This window comes from Orbicella faveolata, unplaced genomic scaffold (genome assembly GCF_042242905.1).
Source record: "Orbicella faveolata isolate gen_17 unplaced genomic scaffold, um_ofav_v1 contig_3, whole genome shotgun sequence".
Taxonomy (NCBI): Eukaryota; Metazoa; Cnidaria; class Anthozoa; order Scleractinia; family Merulinidae; genus Orbicella; species Orbicella faveolata.
Genome location: NW_028301558.1, coordinates 8,442,501 through 8,457,524, shown reverse-complemented (window position 1 = coordinate 8,457,524; position 15,024 = coordinate 8,442,501). Strand labels below are relative to the sequence as shown.

At 37.8% G+C, this 15,024-nt stretch overlaps 4 protein-coding genes across 5 annotated transcripts in view; 2 read left to right on the top strand and 2 right to left on the bottom strand.

Moving 5' to 3' along the window:
• The first annotated feature begins 38 nt into the window (after window positions 1–38).
• On the top strand, window positions 39–2,536 carry LOC110059111 (microtubule nucleation factor SSNA1-like). The gene is made up of 3 exons (XM_020765794.2): window positions 39–209; window positions 343–542; window positions 1,614–2,536. The coding sequence occupies exons 1-3, from the start codon at window positions 158–160 to the stop codon at window positions 1,731–1,733; spliced, it is 372 nt and encodes a 123-aa protein (XP_020621453.2). The 5' UTR covers window positions 39–157; the 3' UTR covers window positions 1,734–2,536.
• Window positions 2,531–7,148, bottom strand: LOC110052567 (putative RNA-binding protein 18). Its single transcript, XM_089297815.1, has 6 exons — window positions 7,084–7,148; window positions 6,913–6,980; window positions 6,710–6,833; window positions 6,498–6,593; window positions 5,684–5,757; window positions 2,531–4,588 (listed from the first exon to the last, which is right to left on the bottom strand). Exons 1-6 carry the CDS (start codon window positions 7,105–7,107, stop codon window positions 4,411–4,413), a joined length of 564 nt encoding a protein of 187 aa, XP_089153941.1. The 5' UTR covers window positions 7,108–7,148; the 3' UTR covers window positions 2,531–4,410.
• A 35-nt stretch (window positions 7,149–7,183) lies between these two features.
• LOC110061269 (uncharacterized) lies at window positions 7,184–14,129 on the top strand. Its single transcript, XM_089297759.1, has 6 exons — window positions 7,184–7,290; window positions 7,829–7,923; window positions 9,923–10,073; window positions 11,441–11,691; window positions 12,246–12,388; window positions 13,070–14,129. The coding sequence occupies exons 1-6, from the start codon at window positions 7,222–7,224 to the stop codon at window positions 13,195–13,197; spliced, it is 837 nt and encodes a 278-aa protein (XP_089153885.1). The 5' UTR covers window positions 7,184–7,221; the 3' UTR covers window positions 13,198–14,129.
• The window catches only part of LOC110062712 (uncharacterized), a 4,308-nt gene continuing 2,475 nt past the window's right edge, over window positions 13,192–15,024 (bottom strand). For both annotated transcript variants that reach the window (XM_020769666.2, XM_089297802.1), the window contains exon 2: window positions 13,192–14,932. In XM_020769666.2, the coding sequence (XP_020625325.2) occupies window positions 14,159–14,866 (708 nt within the window). In that variant the 5' untranslated portion in view covers window positions 14,867–14,932 and the 3' untranslated portion in view covers window positions 13,192–14,158. The remainder of the gene's footprint in view (window positions 14,933–15,024) is intronic.

Genomic DNA, 15,024 nt, shown 5'->3' with positions numbered 1-15,024 from the left:
GATTACCAAGATGCATTGCGGACTTACTAGCTCCAGGACAACGCGAACCAAACATTACGCGGGAGATCGTAAAAAAAAAAACATCTTTCATGACGATATTTATGTCGTTCCTGATTGTAAGCTTTAAGACTGGATTTTCAGCTCTATTCAGGCTGCGATGTCACAACAAGGGGCAACACTGCAGACGTACAACAATGAACTGGTGAAATGTAAGTATTTTTATTCACGGGAGCTCCAGGGAAGTTAGAAAACTTTGACATATGATGTCATGTCTGCCGCCATGTTGTTCATGAAAAGAGTGATTTTCTTCTTAATAATTTGCGTCTGTACTCTGACATCAAGGTATAGAAGATCTCTGTACGAGGAGAGATGAACTTCAGAAACAAATACTCAACGAGGAGGAAGAGAAAGGAAAAATTCAGAATGACATTCGTATCCTCAGCGAGAGGTTGGCAAAAATCAACGAAAGCCTGGCCAAAAAGATAGCATCCAGAAACGAGTATGACAAAACAATCGCCGAAACAGAAGCAGCTTATATGAAGGTTAGCCTAATCTTCACTGCACAGAAATCACCTGACCGTGTGTGCCGTTATAATCCTTTTTGACCAACAAGCTAAATATCGAGTTTACTACCCTGGGCCATGGGCAATTAATTTGGTGCTTTGGAATTTAGATCATTAAATGCTGGCTTCTTTTCATTGACTAATGTTTGCTATTTGATATACTGATTATCCACCATTAGGCCTTTTGTGACCGTTTGATGCCTCTGGGTGGAGGTGGGGTGGGAACGTAAGTTGTGTGGGAAGGCTGACAGGTGTTCAAGAGTGTGAATATTGCTAATCAGCACATGATTTGAGTTGCTACTTGCCTTTCAATATAATTTTCTCTGATAGTAGGTATAGACATTAGTGCATTGTAGAACAAGGTATTGGGATGACAAACATTGATTCCTGGCCAGGGGGTTAGGACAATGGGTACATGCATACCTTAAGGTTACCGTATACCCACCTTTAGAGTTGTCGTTTCCAAGCGATGAAGGGCGTCTGGTTTAGCTGTAGATACCTAAACCCCCATATCAAATTAAAGCTTGTATAGGTGGCCATTAAACTATACCAAGAATTTTGAAATAAAAAGAATTGTCAAATTTTTCACAACCTCTAAATGCGAGGGTCCAAATCACCTTTCGAATGCTTGAAATAGGGGTTTTGGTATCTACAGTTTAAACCGGACACACTGAATTCTTGGAGTTGAAACATCTTTAAGGTTGTAGGGTAGCCTTAAATGAAGACAGGCAGTCCATCATATTTGATGACCATAATTTTTATTGTAATTTGCAGAGTTCTCATTAATGCACAGGTGTGTATCTTATACATACAAAAAATGAAAAGGATGTACAGTTTTTTGGCAAGGTACGTCCCAAGGACGCAGGAAAAAAGGTCTGAAAATTTTAGTAAATAGGCAAAGACCCCTGAAAAGCAAAAAGAACCCATAACTCTTTGGAACTGGGGGTCCCAAGGACCCTTAACTATCAAAACTAGTGGAAACTCTGAATTTGTCATAATATTATTGTTTACTAGTCACTGCATTTTGATCAAACTTTGTTCTGGTTGCAGATTCTTGAAAGTTCTCAAACTCTTCTTAGCGTTTTAAAGAAAGAGACAGGAAAAGACAAGCCCCAGCCAAGTCATAGTCAAGGGTCTGTGCGCGATAAAACTGGAACACAAACAACATAAACATGTTCTTGGTGAATGATGCATACTATTAATGTAAAGACAGTTATTGGAAAGTAAATTTTGTAGCACTCATCATACATCTGTTGTTTTCTGCAAATAAACACTATTACTAACCAACGTGTACAAATATCCATAGCGTGAGAGCATCAAAATAATCAGTTTTCATTACCCTAAACATAATAACTTGTGTGGATTTCATTAACATACAAATTCTGCTTGCTTGTAGGTAAATGAACAATAGCCTCCATTTGACATGGAAATATGCTTGGTTAGTTGAGCATTTCTGAGTATACATGTATTTTTAAAGTCAAATGGGGGCTATTATTCAGGGCTATCATTAAGTTTCGACTCACCCGGTAGTCTTCATCTTCACGTCCATGACAAATATGTTACTTCGTGGGTGAATTGTTTCAACTACAGCCAAGGTCACCCATTATGACAAGGGTGGATCAAGCATGCTCAGCTGTAACAGGTACTATGGGTTATGGCCCTTATTGACATCCCTGCATTGTATTGCATTTATTATCATTCAAAAATGTTTTAGCATTACCCAAAATATTCGGGAACATCACTCAGAAATTCCCAATTCTACAGTAGCTGTGACGTGTTTAGACCAATCATGAGCATTTGATGGATTATAAAAGGCAATATTTACACCTGTCCGTGAAAATCAGAAAAGACTTCTCCAATATCTCTGCCTTCTTATCATTAGAAATATTCAAATTAATAATTGTAGCAACAAATTTGTACAATGTTTGTCAGATAAGTTGCATATACACAATAAAGACACAGATTCCTTCTGATTGCCATCTTCAAATGTTTAATGAATTTATGTGCCAATCTGCACAAACACTGTGGCTTATCAAGCATTGTATTTTGGGCAAAACCAGGCTTTCCAAAGCCAGATTTTTTGTGGGTGCTTTACATGACCAATGGGTTTGTTGTGAGAGATGCTGAAAAGAGTTTAAAATGGGGTGTTAATTTCTGGAAGGGTTTCCATGTGAGGAAAATCATTGCCTTAAACTTGACCCAACATATTAGACAGAATGTTGTGAGGTACAATGTAAATCAAATTAACATTTTACTGGGTTTCTTTTTTCTACTTTTACTACTAATAATTTTTATAGAAGCCACCAAAAAAAATCAGTAAATAACTGTTAGTACCGGTATGTAATTTTACACTGTTGACAGTATGTGATTATTTTGTTTTTATTTTAAACTCAAAACTTTGTTGGTTGTATGGCTTGTCCAATTAATAAAACAAATATCTTAAACATGATTTCCAGTCCGTACTGCGTAGTCTCAGCATCTTAATGTTTGTAAACACTATAAATCTCACTTGATGGAATGCAAATCAATGTTATTTGTTACCAACCACATACCTCATCTTTGAGGCGTTTCAAATTCTTTTTCCAACAGCTTCATTGATTTTTACAGCTGTGAAGTTGTTTCATCAAGTGCTATGAGGAGGAATGAAGCATAAAGCTTCAACTGCTTCGCATCCATAATGGCGGTTGTTTTGAAACTTTGAACGTTTACATTTTGTGATGTCTTACATGAAACAATGCAAAAAACACAAACAAGTCTCAAGAGTGTGCAGTACCGACTGGAAATCATCTTAATAACAATAAAACATTCTATAGTGCACACCATCCACTAGTTGTCTAGATGTGTATGCTTGACAAAATCATACAAAAAGACGGATATATATAACATCAATCCTGATAATAAATTTGACAGCTATTCACTGAGTACCCAGGATGTCATGGTTAGGAACTTTTGGGCTCTTTGTAATTTTTCTTAAACCACATCCTTGAAACGTTTCAAAAATATTAACCTCTTACTAACCTAGTACAAGGGCTGTACTAAGGAATATTGGCCCAAGGTCGTGGCAGTTAAAACTGACTGCCGTACAATCTGTAAAAAAACAAACGAGGGCCAGTATTCCAAAGTACAGCTCAAGCAAGCTAGCCAGCGTTAGTAAGTAGATAATAGTACATAACTAAGTAGCCACACAGGCCTTGAATTTACTGGCTTTGGAAAGCAAAAAATACACAACTTATGACATGGAAACGGTCTGAAAGGCAAAAATACCAACCAAGAAAGAACCAATCAAAACACTCAGATTTACCTCAACACTGCTTTGCCATATAATAAAAGTTTTTAAAGTATTAAAATGAAGCATCTTGGCCACTATCCAGCCATCTTGACTCATGCTTGGTCAGCAACCCATATCTTTAAGTTTTTTGACAGATTATACAGTGTAAGGTAAAGGGAAAAGTGTCAGGCAATGTGGTCCATACTACCAGAGTTTATCCCAGTTTGCATCGCATAAATTGACTGGGAGTACTTTGTACTTCCTTGTGGATGGGATGCCAGCCCTTTGCAGGGTTACCCCCAGCATTAACTCCTCTAGTACCCATTTATGCACCTGGATGGAGAGACCTACTGGGACAATTTCAAGTGTCTCACCCAAAAACTCAATACAATGATCTTGAACCAGGACCACCTGATATCAAGTCAAGTCAAGTCCGCCGAGCTGACCATAGGGCCACATCCAAGTGACAACCTACGTCAATTTAGGTTCCAAAACAAGATTTCAATCCAAAACCAATCAGTTCCCCAGCTGAACAAAAATTCAATTGAATATTAAAATAGCATCTAGCAGAAGCGTCTGTCATCTTCCATGTTTGCCTCTTCCTCTGCTATATCTTTCTTCCTTTTTGTAAGGGTGAGATCTTGCTCGCTCACTCTGAACAAGGAGGGGATGTTTTCCTTGTGAAGACATTTTATTGTCACATCCACTTTCCATTAGTTTGAGCTTGCTCTCAATTGCTCTTATTTTGGATTCACAGCTGAAGGCCGAGAGAACCTCATGTTAACAAAAAATATGTGTATAATTTATAACACTGCATATTTTATTCTTCACTCTCCAAGGATCAAAGGAGTGTATCTACCAAATTTTGTCACTTTGATCAATTTTACAAATGAACCGCAAGACAATGAAGATCAGAGAGTTTAAGTAACCACTTAGGCGACAGTGAGGACAACGTCAATTAAAAAGTGAAATTATGTGTTAAATACAAATCTTGTTGTACTTCTAAAGTCATTTACTCTGTTTATCATTGTCAAAATTACCTCAAAACTGAATCTGGAACACAGCAATAAATTTGAAATACAAATTTAACAAATTATCCATAGTGGTTCACGTTCTCAAGACAATCCAGAATTTGGTCATTTGACATTGTTTTGCAGAGGATGGCAAAGAAATGTATCAGGAATTATAACGAACCTGCACAGTCATTGTTCTGTTCATTATATCTTAAATTGCCATTGCCTTTGTGGTTTCCCTCACAACCTTCCCCACTCTCACCACCCTAGCCACCCTTGACACCCTCACCACCCTGGCCGCCCTTACAACCCTTGCCACCCCCACCACCCTCGACACCCTTGCCATCTTCACCACCTTTGCCACCCGCAAAACCCTTACCACTCATGCCAACCTCGCCACCCTTACCACTCTCCCACCCTCGCCACCCTCACCACCCTTGCCACTCTCCCACCCTTGCCACCCTTGCAACCCTCACAATCCTTGCCACTCTCCCATCCGCGCCACCCCTGCAACTCTTGCCACTCTTTCACCTGCACCACCCTTGCCAACCTTGCAACCCTCACCACCCTGGCCAACCTTGCAGCCCTCACCACCCTGGCCACCCTTGCAACCCTCACCACCCTCACTACTCTGGCCACCCTTGCAACCCTCGCCACCCTCACTACTCTGGCCAACCTCGCCACCCTTACAACCCTCGCCACCCTGGCCACCCTTGTCACCCTCGCTGCCCAAGCCACCTTCGCCACTCTCGCCACCCTCACCACCCTGGCCATCCTCGCCACCCTTGCAACCCCCGCCAATCTGGCCACAAAAATAACCACAAGTTTGTCTGAGTCACCTGTTTAGTGAGTTTCCTGATGAGCCCACAGATTGCATAGTGCTCTTGTTCTTGTGTCCTTGTTCTCTCTTTCCCTGTATGGAGTTGGTATACCAGCTATAAGCTAGATTTGATTTGATGAGGGTCATACAGTGGTATTGTTGTGATGAGTGATTAGCTGATTTAATTTTCCATGAAACATGAATTTAAGAAATTACTCTTCGTGATCTGTGACCTGAAGGTTCTACATGACCCGTGAAGAACTTGACTTATTAACCAATACTCGTGATTTCACCAAAGTATTCTACATGACTTTGAGATGCAAGACCTCTGGAAGATTTGTTGTTTCTTCTGGCCGTTTACTACAGGAAGTGAATGAATGGTTAGAGTGGTCTATCAAGAGTGATTTAGGTATGCAACTTGCGATATGGAGCCTTTACTTAGCCCTTCACGATTTTGCTTTCTTCCAAGACTCTTTCTAGCCTAAGAGCAGGTTATTAAAAAGAGTAATTAACTTGCTTATTTTCGTGATTCTGGAAAATAAATTTTTCAAAATGAAATTGAATTTTTTCCATGATCTGTGATCGCAATTTTTTCTGTTCGTGAACCATGTCAGAGACCACCCTGCACGACCCTCTTTGATTTACTGTAGGTAATTGGCTTTCAAATTGTAAGTACAACTGTAAACATCATCAGAAAGCAAAATAATATTATTCTGACAGAGGCAAGATTTTCTTTCACATTTCTAGGATACTGTCAGGAGCAAGTCCAAATCCATATATTTGACCCTGAATTATTTAAAAGATAATCAAAATAAACATTTATACAAACTTACTGCATGTGCCATTTGCTTGAACCTTGCCCAGTTTACACTCAAAGGCTTTGAGAGCGCCATTTTGCCATTTAATCCATGCAATGCATTTTCTGCTTCCTGGTAAATATTAAAACAAAACATAGCAGGTTGATGTCCTTAATCTCCTAATCTCCTTTGCAAACGGAAATTGACTCATCGTGAACAGCACTTCTGTTTTTATCATCAACACTCACCTCAAATGTCTTGAATTCAACAAAACAATAACAAGGTTCTCCTTCTCTAACACCAGATTTATGAAAATGGAGTTGGAAGTTCTTGATCTCTCCAAAACGCTGCAGAATTTTCAGAAGATTGTACCTGAAAAACATACATGCACATATAACACACCTGTCACAAAATTAATTAAGTTAAGCTCAGTTCATAAGCTTTAGCTTACTCGCTTAGTCGCTTGTCCAAATTCCCGACCCACAAAGTTAATTTGCTATCAACGGTTTCATCTTTTCCCTGCGAGAAAAAATAAATCATTAATTATCATCAAGCACGAGGAATTCATCTGACCATTTGATTGATATAAAGTGAAAAAGCAAAGATGTTTTCCTTTTCTCACTTTTCCGTCGCTACAAGCAGCCATGTTGATCCAGTTCAGGTTCCCTTACATGAAGAATATCTTTTTTTCATGGAATTCCGCTGTGAACAAAATTCCATCTGATCGATCCAGGCCAATCCAGGCCCCACACGACCAATAATGGCGGACAGACGGGAAGAAAGCCCTCGTCGATCGAGCAAGAATTCTAAAAGTTCCGAAGCAACCAAAGTAAGTCCACTGTTCCAGTCGCACAATTGCTTCTTCGCAGAGTTACTAAGTTCTTATTTTAAGTTTACTTTAATATAATTATTACCAGGATGGCTCACTATATATACCACCTGATGATCACCCTGCAAGGAGAGCCTTTACTTACGGTACATATGTTTTCTCCAAGAGATGAGCTAAAAGCAGAAAGAGATCAGAAAGCGGCAGGTGAATTTTGCAGATTGCAGGTTGCAGGTTGAAGCGACTTATAGTTTATTTGAGTTGAAGTCGAATAAACCCCAGTATCAAGGCTAACCGCAAGCAACCTGAGCTAATTTTGGCTAACCGGAGTGCTCTTCAAGCTAACCGAAGCTAAACTCCAGAATACCCGGCCACTTATTAGCATCTTCATGAAGCACCATTTTCTTTTGGGACAAAACAGTAAAATGTAATCCTAAGTGGGCACGATATCCTCTTCTTGCGTACCCTGGTAATCAATCAAAGTGCAGGATTTGGTCACCTTTCAATCTACTCTGAGTAGTATCATGTGTGTTCTTTGTAGGAGAAAAGAAAATCTAGAAAGCGTAGCCAAAGCTGTGAAAGAAGCTCTGGAGGTTCAAGAACATCAAGCAGTTATAGTAGCAATAGCCCAGTAAGGTAACTAACACTGTTATGGCAAATGGGTCAGAAATAGAAATATTATCAGTTGTTAAAACTGTTTTTCTTGGATGTTCTCTGTTATCATTTCTTCTCTTTTGTCTGGGTGACTGGAGTCAATTTTACTTTAAAAAAAAGTTGCCAAATCTGCCTACTTTAAAACATTGTGACAACCCAGTTTCTTGCAAACAAATTTCTTAACTGTATTACTGTAAGGGTACCTCCAAATTGGTTTAAGTAACTGACATTTTTGGGTGGTTATTAAAGTATTTCAAGTACATGTTTGTACATTTCATTGATACCTGTCAGGACAAACTACTGCCAGTGATAGTTTGCCTGGATGGATGATTCATCTGTTTGCCTGTACAATGTGGCCCCGTTAATACAGTCACCAACAGACCATGCTGTATTAACAAGGTAGTACCAAATTTCATGACTGGTCTAAATCAAATGATGCCTTAATAAGATATATCACAATTGCGCTATCTTCTAAATGAATGTTCTTTAATAAGCACCCGGAATGCAGATATAATCTTTAAAAAAAAATGAAACTTCAATCATTTCATACAATATTAACACTGGAAAAATGAACATGACTGGTTCAAGTGGCCGTATAAACGGAATAAAATTATATGGGATTGTACAGGTTGGGATTTCAGAATGTGGCCATTAGCTATAGTAACAGGGGAGCCCACATTAATGGGGTTTTCTTCTAAGTAAATGTACATGAATGGGTGTTTGGCCAGGACACAAAAAAGTGGCCGTAATAACGTGGTGATCATATTAGCGAGGTGACTGTAAGGCGGGGTTTCATTGTATTTATGCACAGACAAATTATCAGATGAACTACCGTCAGTTGCCAAAGTTTGTCCCAGATGGATGATATATCTTGAGTATAAATCCAGCAATTTATCCAGTGTTTTCTATGGCAGTTTTACATTGTGTATATAACTTATTACACAAATTGTGATGTATATATCTACATTTGACCTTGATACAATGTACCTTGCTCAAGCTATTGTTATTTAGCTGCTGTTTTGCCTCTTTTTGTGAAGTATATAATTACCCCTTAATAGAGAAAGTAGCATTAATTATGAAAAGACTAACTTACCATAAACTTCCAACAGTAATGACCCTCATTACTTTGAGAATTAGCAGCCTTTGGAGCTGTTTACTTTGGGGGGTTGTCACTTTCAAGGGGTAATTACTTTCAGGGAGCAAAACACATTATATAAAGTTTGTAGAACTGAGCTCTTTTTTCAAAATAAACAATGGAAATTGGTAAAAACAGTTCTTAAATTTATAAAACATGAGAAACAATTCTTCGTTCCAGTTTAAATCTACGTTTCTGCCACATGGGTGGGTTCTTCATGTCTATACCGTGTTGTCAGTTGTAAGCAGGAAAGCTTTTCAGATACCATAAGCTGTTTCTACTTCATGACGTACTGCTATGTTAGTCTGCGGTAACATTATCTTGGTGTGATGGTCGTGTTTTCAATTTAGATTTGAAGAAATGTTCCTTATAATACATTCCTGTTGAAATTGGTATTGAATCAAATTTTCCTATAGTACTTTCCTGTTAATTGATGAAAATTCTATGGGTTTTGTTTTAAAACAGTGCAACTGATGAAGCCCAAATTGACATTTCACAACCCCTCATGGCATAAGTGATACCAGACTTTTCCTTGCTATTGAGTGCCTTAAATCAAGTTATCATACATAACTTTGACCTGACTATTGTTTGGAAAAATAAATATCCTGTTGAACCTGGGTCTCACTTTTTTCGGGGAGTGGGGGTTGGGGATTTGGAGGGCTCGCTACTTCCAGAGGGGTTGCTTCTCTTGAGATTTATTAGCAGCCAAATAATTCAATGTTACTTTCGGGAGTTACTATTTTCGGGGGGTCGTTTCTTCCAGAAGTTTACAGTATACTAGCTATCTGCACATATCTTGTGCATTGCACAGAGAGAGACATAATATTTAGTTATTTTATATTGCAGGAAAAAATCAAGAACTTCTAAATCCAAAAAGAGGAGATCTAAGAGACATTCTTCCACAGAAAGCAGCAGCAGTAATGAATCTTCTGACTCAGAAACAAACAAGAAAACACACAAGAAAGCTAAGGGGAAAGAGGAAAAGAAGACGCATCAGGTACAGTGTATACCAGTGTTTTTCTGTTCTTTGTTTACATTACAAACAAGAGATATGTCTGTTTTACAACAGTCAATATGAGGCATGAGGTTCAATGTCAGTGTACTAAATTTGCCCCTGGCAGCCACATTTAGTCCTTTTGATCAGATCTCACACATCCAGCATAGAAATTAACTAAAGTAAAATGATTCAGTCATGGTGGGTTGGTAAAATAAATCTACATGTACAGTGGAAGATTACTGTTAAAAACCTTTTGCAAGGTGCACTATAACTCAAGTCAATCACCACAATTTGCCAAACAACAGAAGTTCAACCAATTCAAACATAGGAACTTGTCTGTAAGCATTTTCCTTGAAGTTCAGAACCTGAGTCAAACAAACCACACAAGATTTGACTTACCCTTTGAGAGACCAAGTTAGCATTTGGTAGACACCTCAATAATTTTGTGCAAGTTACAGTTGTAAGTATTCCTAATGAAAACTCAGTTTTATTATCGCACACTATTTACAGAAAAAACAACTTAACGTAAGATGGTTTACAATGATATAGGAAAAATAAATACAGATAGAAATTAACTAGAAGAAACAATATTTAATTGTGTACAGTGACCAAAGTAGCCAATGAGCTTTCGAGTTGGTTACTGTCATGCAGATATAAGTTGGTGTTTGTCGAGGAAAAGGTTGTTGTTATTCATCGTGGTAGATGCAATAATAAAGTTTATTATTGTTTGTCTCACGATGTAGTCACTTGAGATGTAGATCGTGACATTTCGACTGCTTACTGCTATTCTTCTTCAGGCGATAAGGTCGACTGATAGCACGGTATCATTTATATCACAAAGGTCGGCTTTGATTGGTGCATTTCGATCCTCCTATTGTTCCATTGTTCTGGTGAGTAGCTGTTCCCTCGGAGGATCGAAATGCACCAATCACAGCCGACCTTTGTGATATAAATGATACCATGCAATCAGTCGACCTTATCGCCTGAAGAAGACTAGCAGTAAGCAGTCGAAATGTCGCATTCTACATCTCAAGTGACTACATCGTGAAACAAACGATAATACACTTTATTAAGTTGGTGTTGACCGCATGCTAAGTTAATTTAAATTAATATCTACATTGAAGAGGATATTATTATCATAAAAGTTAAACTTTAAGGATGCAACCAGCATTACAGATTTCTACAAATACGAGTCACTTGAGGGTCCATCTTCCTTGATTATTTTGATTTATTGAGACCTGTTTGTCCAGTCTTGTGCTTGTCACCCTGGTGCCCTTCCAATCTAAGCCAACCAGAAAGTGGACTCTCTGACTTTCCACAAGATCCTTGACCTTTCAGAAATGATTGCAACACTCTTTATGTTGCAGGGTAAGAAGAGGAGAAAAAAGAAAGACAAAAGAAACAAAGAAAAGAAGTCCAAATTAGCTGTGAACCAAGAGAAATATGGCAAATATGGAATTTTGGTGGACAGTGACATGTTCAACAAACAACAGGAATTTTATCTGTGGCTACAAGAAGTGAAGAAAATCAATCCTGAAGTCTTTCCCAGATTTGAGATGAAGAAAATGTTTGAGACCTTTGCAGAGGACTACAACACTGTTACACTGCCACATAAAAAGTAAAGACAATCTCTTCATATTCTGTTTCATTTATGGTTGCAATGTTGCCTAAAGTGATCATGAAATTTCGACTGTATTTCCACTAAACCAAAATCTTACATCCAAATGGCAACCAAAACACTAAAAAATATAAGGTCTACATTCGTGTCATTGTCACATGACAATAATTCTAGATATGCAAAGCATGCAAAAGGTTAACCTTGATATGAAAGTGATATTAACTCAAGTCAACTACTACAAACTCAAGTCAACAATAGACAAAGTCATTCAATATCTTGTATGCCTTGGAGCAAACTATTTTCCTGGAAGCTATTTTTGTATGGTTTGGATAAACTGGGTACCCATGCCCACAATGAAAATTGACATAGGTAACGATTTAATCAGAGTCCTTCAAAAAATATAGAGGTAAGGAATGAAAAACTTGGTACACATCTCAGATTTTAAGCCCATCATAACCATGGAGTGAAATTTATGATTGCTGAGATCCAGTGTCACTTATTCACCTTGTAAGAGTATGAAATTGCATACAAAATTTTGCATTTCATTGTTATAGATTTTATGACCTAGAAAAGTGGGAAGCCAAACAGAGAAAAAAGGGAAGGCTAAAGGCTCTCAAAAAAGCACAAAGGCAGCAGCTCTCCATTGAAAATGATGAACTCCGACATAAATCCCTACACTCTGGACCAACAAGACCTGGTAAGGGATGATGAACTCAGGGAAGCTGCAAGATGGATTACTAAAACCTGAGATTTTTCCAGCTTTATTTGATGCAATTTGATTGCTAAAATTTCCAGGATCATTATGTTATTATACATTTATGTATTAATTTTCGATCATAATTGGCCTTGTTTTATTAGTGCAAATCTTTTCTTTTCATTAGTTCTCAACAAAGATTTAAAGGACAACTTAATATCTCCTGGCAATATTTATACCAGTGACAAGAACACATTCATCTTACTAACCAAGTTTGAGGTCCATACTGTAAGTTATGGACCGCATTTTTCCCCTTTGATTTTTGGCCCAAGCCTGAAGCCTGCAGGCCATGAATCAAAGCGAAAGAAACAACTATCCATAACTTACAGTGTGGAGCAAGGAGATGAGGTTAGTTAGATGGACAATTATGGCAATAGAAGACAGACATTTAAAGTACAATGTAAGCTTGGAACTGTAGGAGTCAAAATTGTTAATATTGCTCCACTCAGTCGAAGGAATGTTCAATTCAAATACCTGGAGAGCAAAAAAGACTTTTAAGTTACTCACTGGCTTAAGTTACAGTTACTCACAACAAGTTTCACACACAAGACGATTATTAGACTCTTTCAGGTATAAATGCAAAGTTCCTGTTTGCACCTAATTATTTTGTGTTGCTTTTTACAGGAATGAGCAAGAACGATTTGCTTGAAATGCAACGAATTATGAGAGAAAGACAACAGGAGGACTACAAGAAAAAGGCTGGCATGAAACTTGATGAAACCAAGGGTGTACGATATCAGACAATTCAGTAACAGCTCAGTTTTTAATAAAAATTATATCATACATGTATACACTACCTTATTTTTATGCCTTTGAGGATGTCTTGATGTAGAAATTTAAAAACATCCATTCACCTAACTTAAGCTAATGATGGCCAAAAAGGCAACTACAGTTTCATTGTCACTACCCAGTCATCTTCTATACATGTAGGTAAACAATGCTGTACTTTTCTTTTAAACCATATACATGTAGTTTATTTCAGTGATGGAATTAACAGGCAGTAATCAGACATTTGTCTGACCAAGTTATGAAATTGTCCTGGAACTAATAATACATTAAGATTGGACATCATAGGCTTGCCGAGCACCAAAATGACTCAGCTTGAATTGGGTAGCAAGAAGGATGTTAACATGTTAGCCAAATTCATCTGTTTGATCAGCACTGTATCACAGAACTAACTACATGTACATGTACATTCAAACTCACAAAGTAAGTTACTGGTAGCCTTGTTAGCTTAATGACTGACTAGAATTTTCATTGTTACAGAGGGTCTCCACGTGTATCTAATTGATTAAAGTTACAGTTTCTAATGGCAATCTTTTTCCCTGACTAAATTTTGCTCGAGTAAGAAAACTTTGGGTTTTTAGACCTGATATTGGAGAGATATACAGAACAGGATAATCGACTATTAAAAAGAAGTGGTTTAGCTCAAGGAAGTGATGGATTAAAGTTTGTAGCCATAATGAATTTCACTATGTTTTGGAATGTAGTTACCAGTCCCTTCATAATACTTGTAATTTTGTTTATATATTTAATAATATTTTGTACAAAATAAAATACCATAAAAACTAATAAAAAGTGAAAAATCTAATGCAGGACCACTTTCCACATTTGATTGTAAATATAGTAGCATTTAACTACTGCAAACATGTAAATACTATAAGAATAAACGACGTGCCAGAGATCTGTGTCATTACTTTAGACTGAATAGTTTCATACTTCATCAACAATAGACTTACTCACTCTATTTATGTGATATGTCTCAAATAAAGACTTGCATTTTGCATTGTTTTCAACTGGTAAATCCAGGTCGTACAAAGAAAACAAAGATTTATGCCCATCACTTTTAACTGTGCTGGAGTCCACCAACCTTTCCCTATTTCTGTTACCCAACCAATTTGGTAGCAAATTGCAATCCTGTAAATCATGAACCAGTTCATCTTGTTCTTGGTTATCCTTCGGAAAATCCAAACCTTCATTTATGCATGTTGATGGTACATGTAAGACCTCCACTGCTCTTTGGTAGTCTTCGTTTGGGGGAATTTTCTTGCCACCACCTTGTCGCATGTCATAAATATTTCTTCCAATTTCAAAACTGGAATTGTGATGTACCAAATCCTGAGCCAATGCAACTGAGGGTTTCATTGATCCTGTGAGTGGCACTGATTTCCTTCTCTTAACAGGGAAACATTGCTCATTTTTCTCCTTTGTACCTGCAGTTTCGAAGCTCTTTCTCTTGTAGGCCCTAGACAGGGCATCTGCCTTAGAATAGGTTGCTTTGGGTTCCTTTTCTTTTTCACCAGATGATGTAAGATGGTGTTTCACCAAGACTACCTTCACATCACTCTGATGTTCTGGTTTTAGAATTATTGACTTCTTTGAGGATACTGATTCCAGGGATGTGCTTACTACAACCTCCATGGCTTGTGTTTAATAACTTGTGGTTGTCAAATACCTGTCCGGTGTTCAGTTGTGCAAAGCTGCATTCTGTATGTCAATAAATAAGATAATTTAAAGAATTACGACACAAGTGTGGATATGCTTGAATTTTGCAGTTCCAGAAGACATCTTTTCCCCTC

Coding starts and splice junctions, on each gene's coding strand:
- LOC110059111 (XM_020765794.2), top strand. CDS start 158: ATGTCACAACAAGGGGCAACACTGCAGACGTACAACAATGAACTGGTG. Junction 210..342: donor CAACAATGAACTGGTGAAAT/GTAAGTATTTTT, acceptor TCTGACATCAAG/GTATAGAAGATCTCTGTACG. Junction 543..1,613: donor CAGAAGCAGCTTATATGAAG/GTTAGCCTAATC, acceptor TTCTGGTTGCAG/ATTCTTGAAAGTTCTCAAAC.
- LOC110052567 (XM_089297815.1), bottom strand. CDS start 7,107: ATGGCTGCTTGTAGCGACGGAAAA. Junction 6,981..7,083: donor CTGCTTGTAGCGACGGAAAA/GTGAGAAAAGGA, acceptor TTTTTCTCGCAG/GGAAAAGATGAAACCGTTGA. Junction 6,594..6,709: donor TTGAATTCAAGACATTTGAG/GTGAGTGTTGAT, acceptor AATATTTACCAG/GAAGCAGAAAATGCATTGCA.
- LOC110061269 (XM_089297759.1), top strand. CDS start 7,222: ATGGCGGACAGACGGGAAGAAAGCCCTCGTCGATCGAGCAAGAATTCT. Junction 10,074..11,440: donor AGGAAAAGAAGACGCATCAG/GTACAGTGTATA, acceptor TTTATGTTGCAG/GGTAAGAAGAGGAGAAAAAA. Junction 11,692..12,245: donor GTTACACTGCCACATAAAAA/GTAAAGACAATC, acceptor TCATTGTTATAG/ATTTTATGACCTAGAAAAGT.